The following is a 14,390-nucleotide window of genomic DNA, read 5'->3' as shown; positions in this document are numbered from 1 at the left end:
ACCGCGATTGTGAGTGTGCATGTTGGAATGAGTGTGTGAGCGCTTGTGTGTGTGTGTATGTGTGTTTGCATGTGCGCGTGAATGTTTTTGAGATACATACATACATACATTCAAAGAGAAGTCTGGAAAAACTGAAGCAGGTTTCTGTGCTTTCTTGGAGGGAGGATGTCTACTCTTTTTTAAGACAAGCCGACTGAAGCCAGCTATTATTTGCCTCCCCACCCCCAACCCCCACCCCGCAAATGAAGAGAATTCTTCCTGCAAGCTAGGTTTTTTTTTTTTCCCCTTTCCCTTTCTGCCGCCAAGTGAAACTGATTAGTCCCCAAACCTTGGAAATCGACTTGACTCCTGTTATTGCTGGGAGGATCAGGGAAGAAATCGGGGGAAAAACAAATCGGGGTTGGTGTAGCCCCGTCAGAAAATGTCATCTCAAACTAAGTTCAAGAAAGACAAAGAGATCATAGCTGAATATGAAACACAAGTCAAAGGTGAGTTACCTTTTGACTTTTCCTTCCCCTCCCCCTCTTGATTTCTCTAGCTGTAGTTGCGGCTATTTTTCCTCCCATTTCCTACCGTCAGACGTTGTTATGCATCGATAATCTTATTGTGAGCATGGGTGGGTAGTGGCTGCACGAGACCCGGCTGGTTTCAGCTGCAGCAATGCAAGGGGCTGGTGTATGGATTCTAGGATGGATAGCAAAAGCTGCATTGCAGTTGTGTGAGGGTTCTCTGGTTGACTTGAGGAGTGTCAGTGTCAGTAAAATGCCTACTTCATCATCCTGACGGTGACATGTCACTCTAAAGCCATTTTGACAACCAGTGCTGTCCTCCCTCGCCGTCAAAGCCCTTCAGGGCTGGTGTGTTTGTAGGTCTATCTGCTTTTTTGCTTCTACCACCTTTCCCCCAGGGGTCAGAATTCATGTGTATGTGCACCTGGAAACAGCACACACACATTGCATTTCTTTGTCAATTTCTCTCTGCTGTGTTGCATTTGCATGGATTAACTGTTTTGGAGGCATATTGATCCAAACTAATGCAGGCATTTAGGCATAAAGAGACAGCTCCATGCAGAAATGTTCTATCTCACAGTGTGCAGCCAATCAGGTTTCCTGCAGCAGCATTTAGGGGCATCTGTCTTCATTCAAAGGAAACAAGCCAGTGTATAGTGAGGGCTGATGAGCCTCTGTCTGCAGTGGCTTTGGTGAAGCTTGTCTTGAACTCAATGACCTCTGACTTTCTCCGAGCCCAGTGTCAGGGACCCATGCCTTGCCAATCGTCCTAGCCAAACTAAGGGCTAGTAAATAGCAAGGTTTTCAATAGTGTTTGCAAAATCGAGAATTGCAGAAACCCAGTGTAGTTCAGGCAAGAAGAGTGCTCCCTCCTCAGCCTCTCTTCCACCCCACCCCTTTTGCATTTTCTGCTTTGCTTTGACAAGTGGAGACCTTATCATCATTTACTAGACTCTTTTTGAGAAACGCCTCAGAGGCCTCAGCACTTAGAACTTAACAATGGTCTGTTTTCTTTGGGGTCAGTGTTCTCTTGCTGCAACATGAAAGATGGGTCGTGCCTCTCTGTTTCTCGTGAGAGTAAAGAGAATAAATCTTCAGGGGGAGACTGAGGCCCATCCTTCAATCCATAGGGTATTGAAAAGATCCGTTATATGAGGCCAGTATGTCTTGTGCTTACAACACCTGCCTCTCATTCCCTTTCTGTCGAAGGCTCAATGACCTGGGAACTTAGGAAGCCCCCTCAGGAACTGGGGGACCTGGAGAGTATAGAGCTGCCATTGAGAATGTCAAATGCTTGGGAAACTTTGGAAAAGAAGAGCAGTTATCAGGGGGAGGGCTTTGTTTTTCCCAGCCAGCCTACAACCCTTTTCCTTTCAATTCTGGCAAAAGGCCGTTATGCTAATCATGGATAGACCAAGCTCTGGATGAAACTGATCAAGAAAACCTTCCCTTCTCCTAACCGACTCCTTTGTATATTGTTGTCTTGTGGAAAATAGTAACTTCTGATATGCCTGTCTCTCTGAAGTTTGGAAGACAGGCGTTTTATTGTTCCGAGGACTGGCTTTGATTGCCAAATAAAATAACTAGGCTTGGATTTGCATTTTCAATGAGATTATTTACAAGACCTATTTTGCCTATGAGTGCATATATATGCATATGTATATATATATATATGTATATATATTTAGAGAGGATCTTACTTAAAATTCCTCAGAGTTTTAGAAAGTCTTTCTCAAGTTATCAACTCCCTCTCAAGGTCCAACTGAGTCATAAAGGCCCTTAGCCCTCTTTGAAAGGATTGACCATCATCTCTGCACTGACTTTGCTTGATTTTCAGTCAAGCCTTTATTGTCTTGGCTAATTATTGACCTGTCATCTTTATTTTAAGGAACTAGCTAGCAAGTATAAGATCATGAATTTGGACACGGATGTGTTCCAAGGACACCAGCTGTAATCCTGTTTTTTTTGCACCCAAATGCCCCAATCCAATGCTCATCCCCTGGCCTCTGGTTTCACCAATTCTTGGCGATGGGAGAGTCTGCCTTGATTTAAGCACCGCTGACATCTGTGGGATCCAGGCAGGAATAATTTTGCACACCGAAACCTTTGGAAAGCCCGCCTTTCAGAGCTCTGTTGGGCAGAATTGTAAAGGCCAGGCAGCTTCTGAAGGCTAGCTTGAGCCCAGCCCTCCCAGAGACATTGTTCTCTTGAAGCTCCTTCTTCAAAGATTGACGCCAAGAGCAGATGGGCATTTTGGGGTGGGGACTGCCTCTTGCCGCTGCTCCATTGTTCACCCTCTCACTTTCATTTTGGAGGTCTTTGTTGCTGGCTTTGGAGAAGGATAGACCAATCACAACAAATACTATTTGATGTCAATTACCTTTCTCCCTGGGTGTAATTTGGCCAAATTGATGGGCTGGAACTCCCTAGTTAGGCAAATTTAGCTCTGGCCTAGCTCTCACTTGGCTTTTGATTTTAGCAATGATACTGAGTTCTCCACTGACTTGTGCCCTCTTCACTCTTCTTGAAGGATTTAGGGTTGGCAAAAAGGGAACATTTTTTGGACTCTACGTGTTTTGGAATTTTCAATGTGAAACGAAGTGGTCCCTCTGCTGTTCATTTGAAGTCTAGATTTCCATGTTAAAGAAATAGAAAATGAAAAAGAATGGGAGCAGCTGGGGACCAGTGTTCAGGAGAAGCAGTTGAAACAGAAAGAGCCTTGAGTCAGGATGGAGACGTGTTTAATCTTGCTCTGTTATCACCCAGCTGAGGGACTGGGTGCCTTTCTGATCTCAGTTTCCTCATTTGTAAAAATGAAGGGGTTTTACCCTCCGAGGTTTGCTTCAGCTCCGAGTCCTCTGATTCTATGATCAGTAAAGGCCCTGGGAGCTTTGTGACACTAAAAGGGCTGGGTTCTAGCCCCAAATCTGCCTCCAGTTAATTTCCTCTTTGTGGATTTGGACAAACCTTCACTTTTCTGGTCCCAGTTTCCTCATCTGTAAATTGACTGGGAGTCTGGCGCAGTGGACTCAGAATAAAAGATGCTGGTCTTAATCTCAGCTCTGCTGCTTCTTGCTTGTGTGATCTTGGGCAAGTCATTGTTATCTTTTCTGGGCCTGAGTTTCCTTACCTGTAAGGCGAGGACATTGCACTAGATGACTCCTTAGGATATTTCATCTGGAGTCAGGAAGACCTGAGTTCAAATCCTGTCTTTGGGCACTTACTAGCTGCCTGACCCTGAGCAAGTCACTCAACCATTATGTGCCTTAGTTTCCTCATTTATAAATTGAGTGTTGGACTTGATGCTCTCTTCTAGCCCTAAATTTATGATCTTGTGATTGCTAAAGATATTTCCAGCTCTGAAATCCAATAATTTTCCTTTTTTGCTTAAATGAAAATTCTATTCATTTAAACAATTTTTATGATAGTATAAATCTGAAATGTTAGGGAGGAAGAAAAGTGACTAAGGAAGATCACAGGGAGATATTTTTTCATTCAACAAACATCTACCAAGAAGCTTATATGTGCCCAGTTCTGAAGGGGAGAAGAAAGTAAAAAGACAAAAATTCTTAGGGAATTAATCTGATTTGGAATTCAGGTTTTAACAATCAACACAAATAACAGTCAGTCAGTCAAGCAGCTTTGAAGGGCTTACTGTGTGCTAGATACCATACAAAGTACTGGTCAAAGAAAGGCAAAAACAGTTCCTGGCCTCAAGGAGGTCACACTCTGCTCGGAGAACAATATGTAACTAAGTAATACCAGAGGATGAAGGTAATTGGAAAGGCCAGTGGGTGGGCATGGGAGAGGTAGTTTAGGCAGGAAAGGCCTACTTTAGAAGGTGGTTATTTGAGCTGAGTAGTGGAGGAAGTCAGGAAAGCTGGGAGATGGAGTGAGGAGAGAAAACATTCCAGGCACTGGGAACAGCTAGTGCAAAAGGTAAAATGAGGAAAAGCCAAGCCAAAACTTTATTGGTGTTAAGTCATTTCCATTGTCTGACTTTTCATGATCCCCTCTTTGGGGGGGTTTTCTTGGCAAAGATACTGGAGTGGTTTGCCATTTCCTTCTCCAGCTCGTTTTAAGTGACTTGCCCAGGGTCCCACAGCTAGTTAGTGTCTGAAGCCAGATTTGAACTTAGGAAGGTGAGTCTTCCTGACTTTAGGCTCAGCACTCTATCCATTGTACCACCTAGCTGGCACCATCAAATAGGGAAGGCTATTTGGAAAACAAACTGATCTGACTCCGGCAAAAACAGCGTCTACTCCAACAATTCTGTAACTCTGTAACTGAATAGACATTTCCATGTTCTAAGTTTTCGGATTGCCAGATCATAGCAGTTGTTTGTTTTCTGTGGTTTTCTTCTGTATTAGTGGAGGTCCGATGGGGAAGAAGGGGAGAAGGCCCTTCACGGTTTGGTGAGCAATGTTCAGTTTCCTTGCCCGTGGCCTAACACTGGGAAACCACACCCATCTATCTTCAAACAAGAGTGTTTTGCCCGGGAAACTGTCAGAAGCCTACTGCCCTCAACAAGTAGGTGTCTAGCATGTTTTCACACTGGACACACTCCACAATTCCACTGGCTGCCCAGGGTCCTCAGAAGCATGTGGGTCTCTGAAAGTGTGAGAATGGGCCCTCATATCTTTGTTTTTTGAGTTCAGCCCTTGGGTCGAACCCCTGGATCAGTGCCATGGAGGGAGAGCCAGGTAGACTGGTTAGACTACAGGGTTTATAAGGGCTATAGTTCCTATAATCCTCAAGCCTGCTGCAGGACTATATTTCTTTGCCTTCCTTTCCCCCACTCCATTTTAATGATTCTTAGTCCCTTTGCTATGTCCCTCAACCCCACTCCAAGGGCCCCGACAGGCTCTGTTGTCATGACAGTTGCCACACCCCTGGTTATAGGGAGGGGGGCCCAAGACCCTGGGAGCATAATATTCAAAGCCAGAAAGAACCTTAGAGATCAGTCTGCACGACTCCTTCATTTTACATATAAGGAAGGGGGAGATTTGAGCCCAACCCTTTCCCTGCCTCAGTCAAAAGAGTCCCAGATGATGTCTTTAATGTGTAAACAAGATGCACCTAAGCTTGAGCTCCACATGAGGTACAAATGATTCTCTCATTGGGTCAAGAAGAGAGCAGCTCAGAGTAGGTTAGCTATGCCTCTGAGGGCTTTAAACGACTGCATCTTAGATGGTTTCAGAGAGAAGGGAAGGGGATTTTCTTCCTTCTGTTCAGTCTCTTGCTGTGTTCCCCTAACCCTCTCCACTGCGCATGTCATCAGAGCTACTGAGCCCCTTAAGTGACTTGTCCGAGGTCAGGCAGCTAGTAAGTGGTAGAACTGGGCCTTAAGCCCTGGTTTTCTGACTAGGTCTGGTGCACTTCCCTTTGCAAAATGCTGTCAAACAGCATGTTTCTCTGCCGGTGATATACCTAGATTCCCTGGAGCTTTGACGACTCCAAGGACTGATAGAGTGTTTTAGGGGAAGCCTGTTCTCTGAGTGACTTTGGGCAAGACACTTCAGACCTCAGTTTCTTCCTCTCTAAAATGAGGGTGTTGGACTCTGTGACTTCTAAGGTCTTTCCTGGCTCCAGGTCAGTGACCCAAGTGCCTAGAGGAAGGTAGGTTGCCACTGAATTAAAATTCTGGTAGCAGCTCTGGCCAGATGGGCGCTTCACAAGCAGCCCACACATGTTCACAAGCCATTGTCTTTGTAGCTGGTTTTCTTTTCTCAACTGGGCAACTTTTAGACAAGGGTGTGATTAGACTGTGGCCAGCTGATGAAAAGGAATGAGAATACATAAGAGGCCCAGGTGCCAAAAGCCACTTTGAGATGACTAATAGAAAGGAAATGTTGATCTGTGAAACTAGCAAAAGAGTGAACTCAGTTCCAGTAAACAACACTTATTGGTGCCTCTGTTGAACAGATTCACTGGGCTGGGTTATTGGTGGGAGTGTGTTCACTTGTAGGGAATGGATTTTAAAAAAGAAGTTTTGTGCTTTAAAAAAAAATAAAAATTAAACCCAGCTGTACTTCCAATATCACAAAAACAGTTAAACAAAGCCATCTCACACAGTGATCACATCAGATGGGTATGCAACATTCTGTACCTATAGCACTGCCCCCCACCCCACCCCTTTTAATTAGTTGTTGGAGGAGACGTAAATACTTAGAATCATGGGATCCTAGATTTAGAACAGGACTTCTGAAATCTTCTCATTTTACTATTGATGATGGTGAGGCCCAGAGAAGCTCATTGATTTGCTCAAGGCCACTCCCTCCATATCAAGTAAATGGCAGAGTCGGGATTTGAATTTGGATCCACTGGTGCCAAATCCAGTGCCCTTTCTACTGTGCCATGCTTTCATCCTCTGTTCTCTAGGACCAAGGTTGGTCATTGCAGTGAAGCCAAATTTGAATGCCTTTTTCTATGTGTAAAGCATTTTGCAGACCCAAAGAATATTAAAATATTAGTTATTTTTTAGTTTTAGTTTTGTTTTTGTTTCCATTTTTTATAGTCATTGTGTAGTTTATTTTCTTGTTTCTGATTGTTTGGCTTTGCATCAGTTCTTATGTCTTCCCATGTTTCAGATGAATCTGTCCTTGTTTTTTGTTTCTTATGGTTTTGGTAGTCTTCAACCACATTCACATAACACACTTTTGCTTAAGGCCTTTTGCAGTCAATGGGTACCCATTTTTTTGTTATTAGGGATATCATAGAGGAAATTCCATTGCAGGTGCAGGTGAGACAACAACACTTGTAGTATCACAGACTTTCAGAAATAATCATTGGTGTTAAATTCAGATAGAAATGGATCCCTGCAGCCACATATTGACTTAGAAAACCACAAATTAACATTATCTTTTGTATTGTATTTTTATTTATTTTGTGAAGCATTTCCTATTTATATTTTAATCTGGTTCTGGCCTTACCCAGGAGTTTTGTGGGCCTAGGTAATTGGTTCCCAAAGTGTAAGGGGAGGGCAATGTGCACAGAATTAATGTGAAAAGTCTGAGACTCTAGATGTGAATCCATAGATAAATAAACATGCCTTCTATAGACTAAATGTGTCTTCTCCATATATTTTAATTTTTTCTAAGTCCTTACAGAAAGGGATTTTTTTTTGTTGTTGTTGTTTTTTTTTTTTTGTGAGGTAATCAGGGTTAAGTGACTTGCCCAGGTTCACACAGCTAGTAAGTATCAAGTGTCTGAGGCTAGATTTGAATTCAGGTCTTCCTGACTTGAAGGCCAGAGCTGTATCCACCATACCACCTAACTGCCCTGAGAAGGTCTTATCTGAAGGAGTCTGCTCAGAAAATTCTAGTGGGTGAACCTGTAGGCCTAGACCCCTGCTAATGGCACTAACTATGCCCAGATACTACAGAGGCTTAGTGCTTCAGTCACAAACACACCAAGAACCTTTGAGGGGGTCTATAGACATACCACCTGCTCTCCTGGCTGCCTTCCACCAAGGGTCTGCACACCAGCAGAGCACACTGACATCTGCAGAGAAGGCCAGGCATCCAAGGACTTAAAACCATCATAGCTACACTGCCTTGACAAAAAACCAAGAGACCTCTCTGCCTCCCTAGTTCTCTCTACCTCCCTGTAAAGGGTCAGCCTCATAGATAATGGAAGGAATAGCGTTAGGTCTCCTGCTCAGACATGTGACCGTACACAGCCTTGGCACAGTCTAGAGCTTTATCACATGCTTAGACCTCCTTTCCCTCAATCCTCTGCTCATTTGAGCCCTTTCTCCTCTCCCCCTGTTATCAGAGCTACCAGGGATAGCTTGGATTAAAAATTTGCACAATGGATTTGGAATAAGTACGCCTTGGGATGGAGTTCTGGCTCTACCATTAACTAGTGGTATGACCTTTATAGGGGTTCAAGCTGAGGGTGGAAGATGACTTCTAAAGAGGCAACTTAGGCTCTCCACAAGGGTCGGAGCTGTCCAAGAGTGGACCGTGTGGCTTCTCTTTCCCTCAAGGCCTTCAAATCCAGGCTGGATCTACTGCTCGCTTACTCACTATTGCATCTTTTTGGGGGTGTGGGTTGAGCTAGATGCCCTCTTGAAGTACCTTCCAGCTCTGAAATTCTGTGCATCTCCGATTAATTCTCTGAACCTCAGTTTCCTCATCTATGAAACTGAACTTAGTCAAAACTTGTTTTGCCTGTCTCACTGGGTTATATTTGAAGAAACACTGAAATAATATAGAAAAAAAGTTCTTTGCGGTCAGAAAGTTGCTATGCAAATGTGAGGAATTATTATAATCATTAATGACAATAATAATAAACAGAAAGTTGATGATGATTTGGCAGAGAGAGCCTGCTCATTCTGAACCAGAGAATGACTTTAGACAGAGTAAAACTGCAGCTGCTTTGACAATCATTTCTTCCCTCCTTAATATCTTGGCTTCTTAAAAAATCAATACAGAGTAGGATTAAGTCATAAACTGACTTGATTTATTCCTTGATATCCTAGGGGAGGGACCCTGGGGAGGGGCTGAGTTTTAAGTGTTATTGATGGGACCTTGAGCCTAAGTAGGATATTGTGACCCATTTTGAAGCAGTTCCTTTTAAGTCATGCTGTATCAATCAAGACAGCTTTGAAATGGGCTGGCCTTGCCATCTGGGGACCCTGACATTAACATGGATGGATTTTAGCCTGTGGCAGAAATGCATGATTGTGTCATTTTCAGTGACATTTCGTAAATGAATTCCCACAAATACTTATTAGGCACCTACTGGGTGCAGGGCATTTTGTAGGTTCTTTACATACAAAGTAGATGTGTATGTAAGCACAGGTCTATAGGCCTAGGGGTGGAAAGAAATGAGAAAAAAATTGCAAAGATGAGAGACAGAATGTTATGTTGGAATATTGGACTTGAAATCAGGAAGATCTAGGTTTGAATCCTACCGCTGATGCTTGCCAGATGTGTGACCCTGTGGAAATCACTTAACCTTTCTCAGTTTTTTCCTCATCTGTAAAATGGATATAATAATAACTGAAGCATTTACTTCACAGGGTTGTTATGAAGCTGAAATGAGAAGGTAATGTATCTGTTTTGTAAACTTTGAAGTTTGATATACATTGATATATTTTCTTTCCTTCCTTTATCATCTCTCTATATCATCTACAATATATAGACCTAAGATTTTGTATATATGTAGGGAACCACTGGTGCTGAAATTCTCTTTACTGAAGCACATTGGGAATTCAACTGTAATTTATAGTCTTAGAGAGTAAGTAGAAGACTATGAGAGGTTAAGTGAGTTGCCCGAGGCTCTGCAGCCAGTGTCTGTCAAAGGTAGAAGTTGGATCCCAACCTGGCATAGTGGATAGAATGCTGGGCTTGGAATCAGGAAGAACTCTGAATGTGGTGTTTTGAATTTGCCAGCCATGGGACCCAAGGCAAGCCGCTTAACCGCTTTGAATGGGTCTCAGTTTCCTCCTCTACAAAATGGAAGTAAAAATAGCCTCTCCAGTATAGGGTTGCTGAGAGGTTCAAATGATATAATATATGTAAAGTGTTTGCAAACCTTGAAGTGCTATAGAAATCTGAGCTACTACTGTCACTACAATTATTCTGACTTCCGTAAGTGGAGTGGGTAGCCTTGGAAAGTAGTGCTTTACAACTCATTGGAGGCCTTCAAGCAGAGGCTGAATAAGTACTTCCTAGTGGGTATATTGTAGGGGTGATTCCTTTTTTGGGTATGGCTTGGGCTATTTGGTTGCTTAGGTCTCTCCCAGCTCAAAAATTATGTGAGTCTGTGATGCTGTCTTTCTGACAGCAAGGCCACAACCCAACTCTATCCTGACTTCCTGACTCTATTGACTACACTTTGTTACCCCAAGTGCTACGTACAGTCTCTCATTATTATTGTTCTTCTTGGACCTGTGGTTTCACTGATATAGGGAACTCCCAGGGAAGAAGCTTCCTCCATCAATACAAATTGGCTGCTGGTCTGAAATTTATAATCTTTGAGAATTGCCAGGGGCACCAAGAGGTTAAGTAATTTGCTGAGGGTCATAGAGCCAGTATATGTTAAAAACAGATTTGAACTCAGGTTTTCCTAACTTTGAGCTCTTGATCCATTATGCTATGGGGTTGTTGTTATGATCATGGTCATCAATGACATCATCATCATCATCATCATTATTTCATTAATAATGATAAAATAAAGATTTTTTGGCAAGTAGGAATAAACAAGCATGGAATCCAACTTTCTCTTTCTCTCTAGTTGTGTTTAAGGTCAAGAGTATGAGTCTATTAGAATTATAATGATCACTAGGATATACAGACTGTCTCAAAAGTCTCAGTGCCATTTTAAGCTTAAATAGTGTAAAATTACACTGAGACTTCTCAGATAGTCTGTATGCCTTAGCTCTCAGTTTACTTAGAAAACTACCTCCATGACCCAGTTCTCATTGCAACGCTTAACTAATTTGTACCTTAGTGGCACATACTGAGTGATTAATAAATGCTTATTAGCTGAGTGATTGACTGCTGCCCTCCATGTCTCCGGAGGTATAACATCCCTAGTGTAAATATAGGGCTTTAAGGACCCCAAGACCTGGGTTTGAATCCGTCCCTGCTTTACTGCTTGCTACCTTGAGCTATTTTGGCCAAATTGCTTATGTTTTCTGAAATTCAGTTTTCTCAAACGTGAAATGGGTCCAATAACTTTCATGTTCCTGACTCCATGAGGTGGTTGTGAAGACTAAATTCAATATCATCTGTATAAAGTGCTTTGTACTATAGTGAGAAGCAGGCCAGTGTAAGTGATGTGAATTACTAGTCCTAGGGTGGTCACGTTTCTCCAGCTGTTTTGAGACCATTTATACCTGGATGCTAGAATGCTGGAAAGGGTGACATAGAGTGACAGAAGTCCTTGGGGCTGATTTTCTGATATTGAAAACCTATAGAAACTGGTTGCATCACGGCCTTTCTTCCCTGGGCCCAGAATGAGCTGGAGAGCAGTGCCAGTTACTTTGGAGAAGCGGTAGGAGCCATCAACATATTTAAGGGGTCTGGTAGATTGATAACCCTCAGAAAAACACACGGCTCCTGCCAGCAAGAGATTAAAAAAAAGAAAAAGAAAAGATTTTGTTAGAAGGATTTTTATAATAGCTGCAGCTCCATACAGGTAGATGTAGACATGGGACAAGGAGTTTAAAAGAAGTTGACATCATGGATTAGCTGAAGAGGAGTAACCCAGCTCGGCTGAATGGGATTCAGCTGAAGAGACAGGAGGTAGTGACATTGAATGATCAGGAATGGCTGTGTGTGTGTGTGTGTGTGTGTGTGTGTGTATGTGTGTGTGTGTGTATAGGGGTAGGGGTGGGGGAAATGGAGATCATTCCATCGGTAGATCTCTAGCCCTGAAAAAAAACTGTCTTTGGAATGAAAGGGTGGGATCAAATCCCACCTTTGACATATACTTGGGCAAGTCACAACCTCCCTGGGCTTCAGTTTTCTCATCTATAAAGTGAGGCTGTTGGACTAGATCAGGGGTTCTTAACATGAAGTCCATGACTTTGGGGTTTTCTTTTTTCCATTTTTTGATAACTGCATTTCAGTATAATTGGCTCCCTTTGTAGTCCTGGGTATTTTATTTTTTGGATTTAAAAAATGCAATGATGTGGAGAACTGGGTCATATAGGTAGTTTTCTAAGTAAACTGAGAGCTAAGGCAAATTCTGACTTTCTGACTATTCTGAAAAGTGGGCCCTAGGCTTCACTAGACCACTGTCAAATGGGTCTTTGGCACATAAAAGGTTATGAACTCTGGTCTAGATGATCTCAGAGGTTCTTTCTAGTCCAGATCTGTGGTCCTAAGTCAGCATCTCAGATGTCTCTATTTTCATCTTGATTCTTGTGGAAATGTCAGGCCAGCTTCTTTCATTTGGCGGGGAGTGTGTTGGGTGTATGCTCACCTCTCCTGGATATTCTAGAAGACTTAGGGCCAACAAGCAGTGAGTTGGCTCAGTGGTCCAAGGTGGGCAGCCTACACCCTTTTGATGAGTTGTTTACTGATTTCTGCTCCTGGCTCAGCCCTAGCACTGTAACGCGTGAAGTGGAATGTTGACTGCCTCCAAATGTTCCACTCCTGGAAGTCATCTGATGACCAAACCTCATGGGGATTTTCTGAACCTGTTTGGGTATTGATAATGGAGATTGTCTGATTCCTATTTTCCTTCCCCTGTCAAGAAAACTCGTACAATAGAGTATGCCTAAAGGCAGTTGAGGTCTGGTGTCCCAACCAGTGTATCTGGACATCTAAAGTGCATGCCTGAGAGACCCTTAGATATGTTTCCAGGTCCTTACTTCCCTTTGCCATTTCTGACCAGGGAGGAAGGTGCAGGGGAGAGAAGAGGGAGGACACTTGATGTATGTGTGGGGGGCATATAATTTATTCATTTTATATAATGAGGGCAGAGGCGCCAAGTGAGGGCAGTGGTTGGGCAGGTGGTTGCATGGCTGGGAAATTGGGGTGGCGGGGTTGAAGGAGAAACATTCTGGCAAATTCACAGATGTGATACAGCCCCAACAAATCAGGGAAACACTTAGACTGCTTGATCCTTTCCCTCATTCTCCTTGGATGTGCTCTCCCTCCCTCAGTGATCTCAAAGCACTTCCTACTCCTCCCCAGTACTTGTTGCCTTCCAATTGATTTTCTGTTTATCTGATCACATGCCTAATTACCATATCTGATTGTAAACCATAAGGCTGTAGGCTGGGCACTTGTCTTATCAATCTTTGTGTCTTGCATAGAAATTCTGCATTGCATGTAGTTGAGTTTGTTGTTGGTTGAACCTGTGATTTCATTGTTATATGGAACTCCCCGTGGGGAGACTCCCTCTACCAAAGCTCCTACTCTGCACTTTATGGACTTAGAGATTTGCATGGGATCTGAGGAGTTAAACAACATTCCCAGAGTCAAACAGCCAATGGCAGAAGTTGAACTTAGGTCTTCCTGAATCTGTGGCTAGCTCCCTACTTGCTAGGCTGCACTGATTTTCTCTATATCCCTGCTGTACTTAGTAGGCACTTTAAACGTGTTCATTGAATGAATGAGATGGGATATAGTTCCCGATAATAGGGAAAAGTAGATATATTTCTGGTAGCCATATATAGGGATGTGCTTACTGTAGCACTGGGCATGACTGTGATTCTCATAGGTTACTCCCCACCTCCCCAGGGATGCCTTGAGGAACAGTGACTCATCCTTGATCACCCAGAGGCTGATCTGAAAACTCATTGCCCTGGGGATTGTATTCTTTTCTCTAGCGCAACTTTCAACCAATTGATTCAGCAAAAAGCTTTTGTTATTCTCCAGTCTCTCCATACTGCCACCAAAATAATCTTTGTTTTGTGCAGATCTGACCATGGAGGCAGTGTGGTTCAGGGGAAAGAACGTAGATTCTGCTAAAACATTTTTGGTGGCTTTCCTGTTGTTCCTATTAAAAGTCCCAAGTTTCTCTGTGTAGTATTCAAGGCCTTCCATAATCTAGTGCCACCTTACCTTTCTAGCCTTATCTCATGTTACTCCCTTCTGTAAATTCCAGCCAAAATGGACGACTTTCTGCACGTCTCCCCCTAATATTGTACTGTCGCCTCCAGGCTCCATCTATTCTTGCTGCTCCCTGTGCCCGGAGTGTCCCTCCGGGCTTTAGTCCTGCTACTTCCCCTTTACCTGTAGAATTTCCACCTTTCCAATAAAGCCTAACGCCAATAAATGCCACCTCCTTCAGGAAGTCGTCCCTGATCTGCTTGATCAGTAACCACCTTTTCTGTCCCACCTCACAGAGCATTTTAGCTTGTAGCTCTTGAATACACTTGTTAAGTATGATGATGTATTATAGTTATCTGTATTT

At 43.1% G+C, this 14,390-nt stretch overlaps 1 protein-coding gene across 2 annotated transcripts in view; it reads left to right on the top strand.

The window, feature by feature from the left end:
• Window positions 1-230: 230 nt before the first annotated feature.
• The window catches only part of SRGAP3 (SLIT-ROBO Rho GTPase activating protein 3), a 274,861-nt gene continuing 260,701 nt past the window's right edge, over window positions 231-14,390 (top strand). For both annotated transcript variants that reach the window (XM_027864072.1, XM_027864073.1), the window contains exon 1: window positions 231-488. In XM_027864072.1, the coding sequence (XP_027719873.1) occupies window positions 422-488 (67 nt within the window). In that variant the 5' untranslated portion in view covers window positions 231-421. The remainder of the gene's footprint in view (window positions 489-14,390) is intronic.

Source organism: Vombatus ursinus, unplaced genomic scaffold (assembly GCF_900497805.2).
Source record: "Vombatus ursinus unplaced genomic scaffold, bare-nosed wombat genome assembly UNPS02014773.1, whole genome shotgun sequence".
Lineage (NCBI taxonomy): Eukaryota > Metazoa > Chordata > Mammalia > Diprotodontia > Vombatidae > Vombatus > Vombatus ursinus.
The sequence above is the reverse complement of the archived record's forward strand: the minus strand, read 5'-3'. Positions and strand labels throughout refer to the sequence as shown.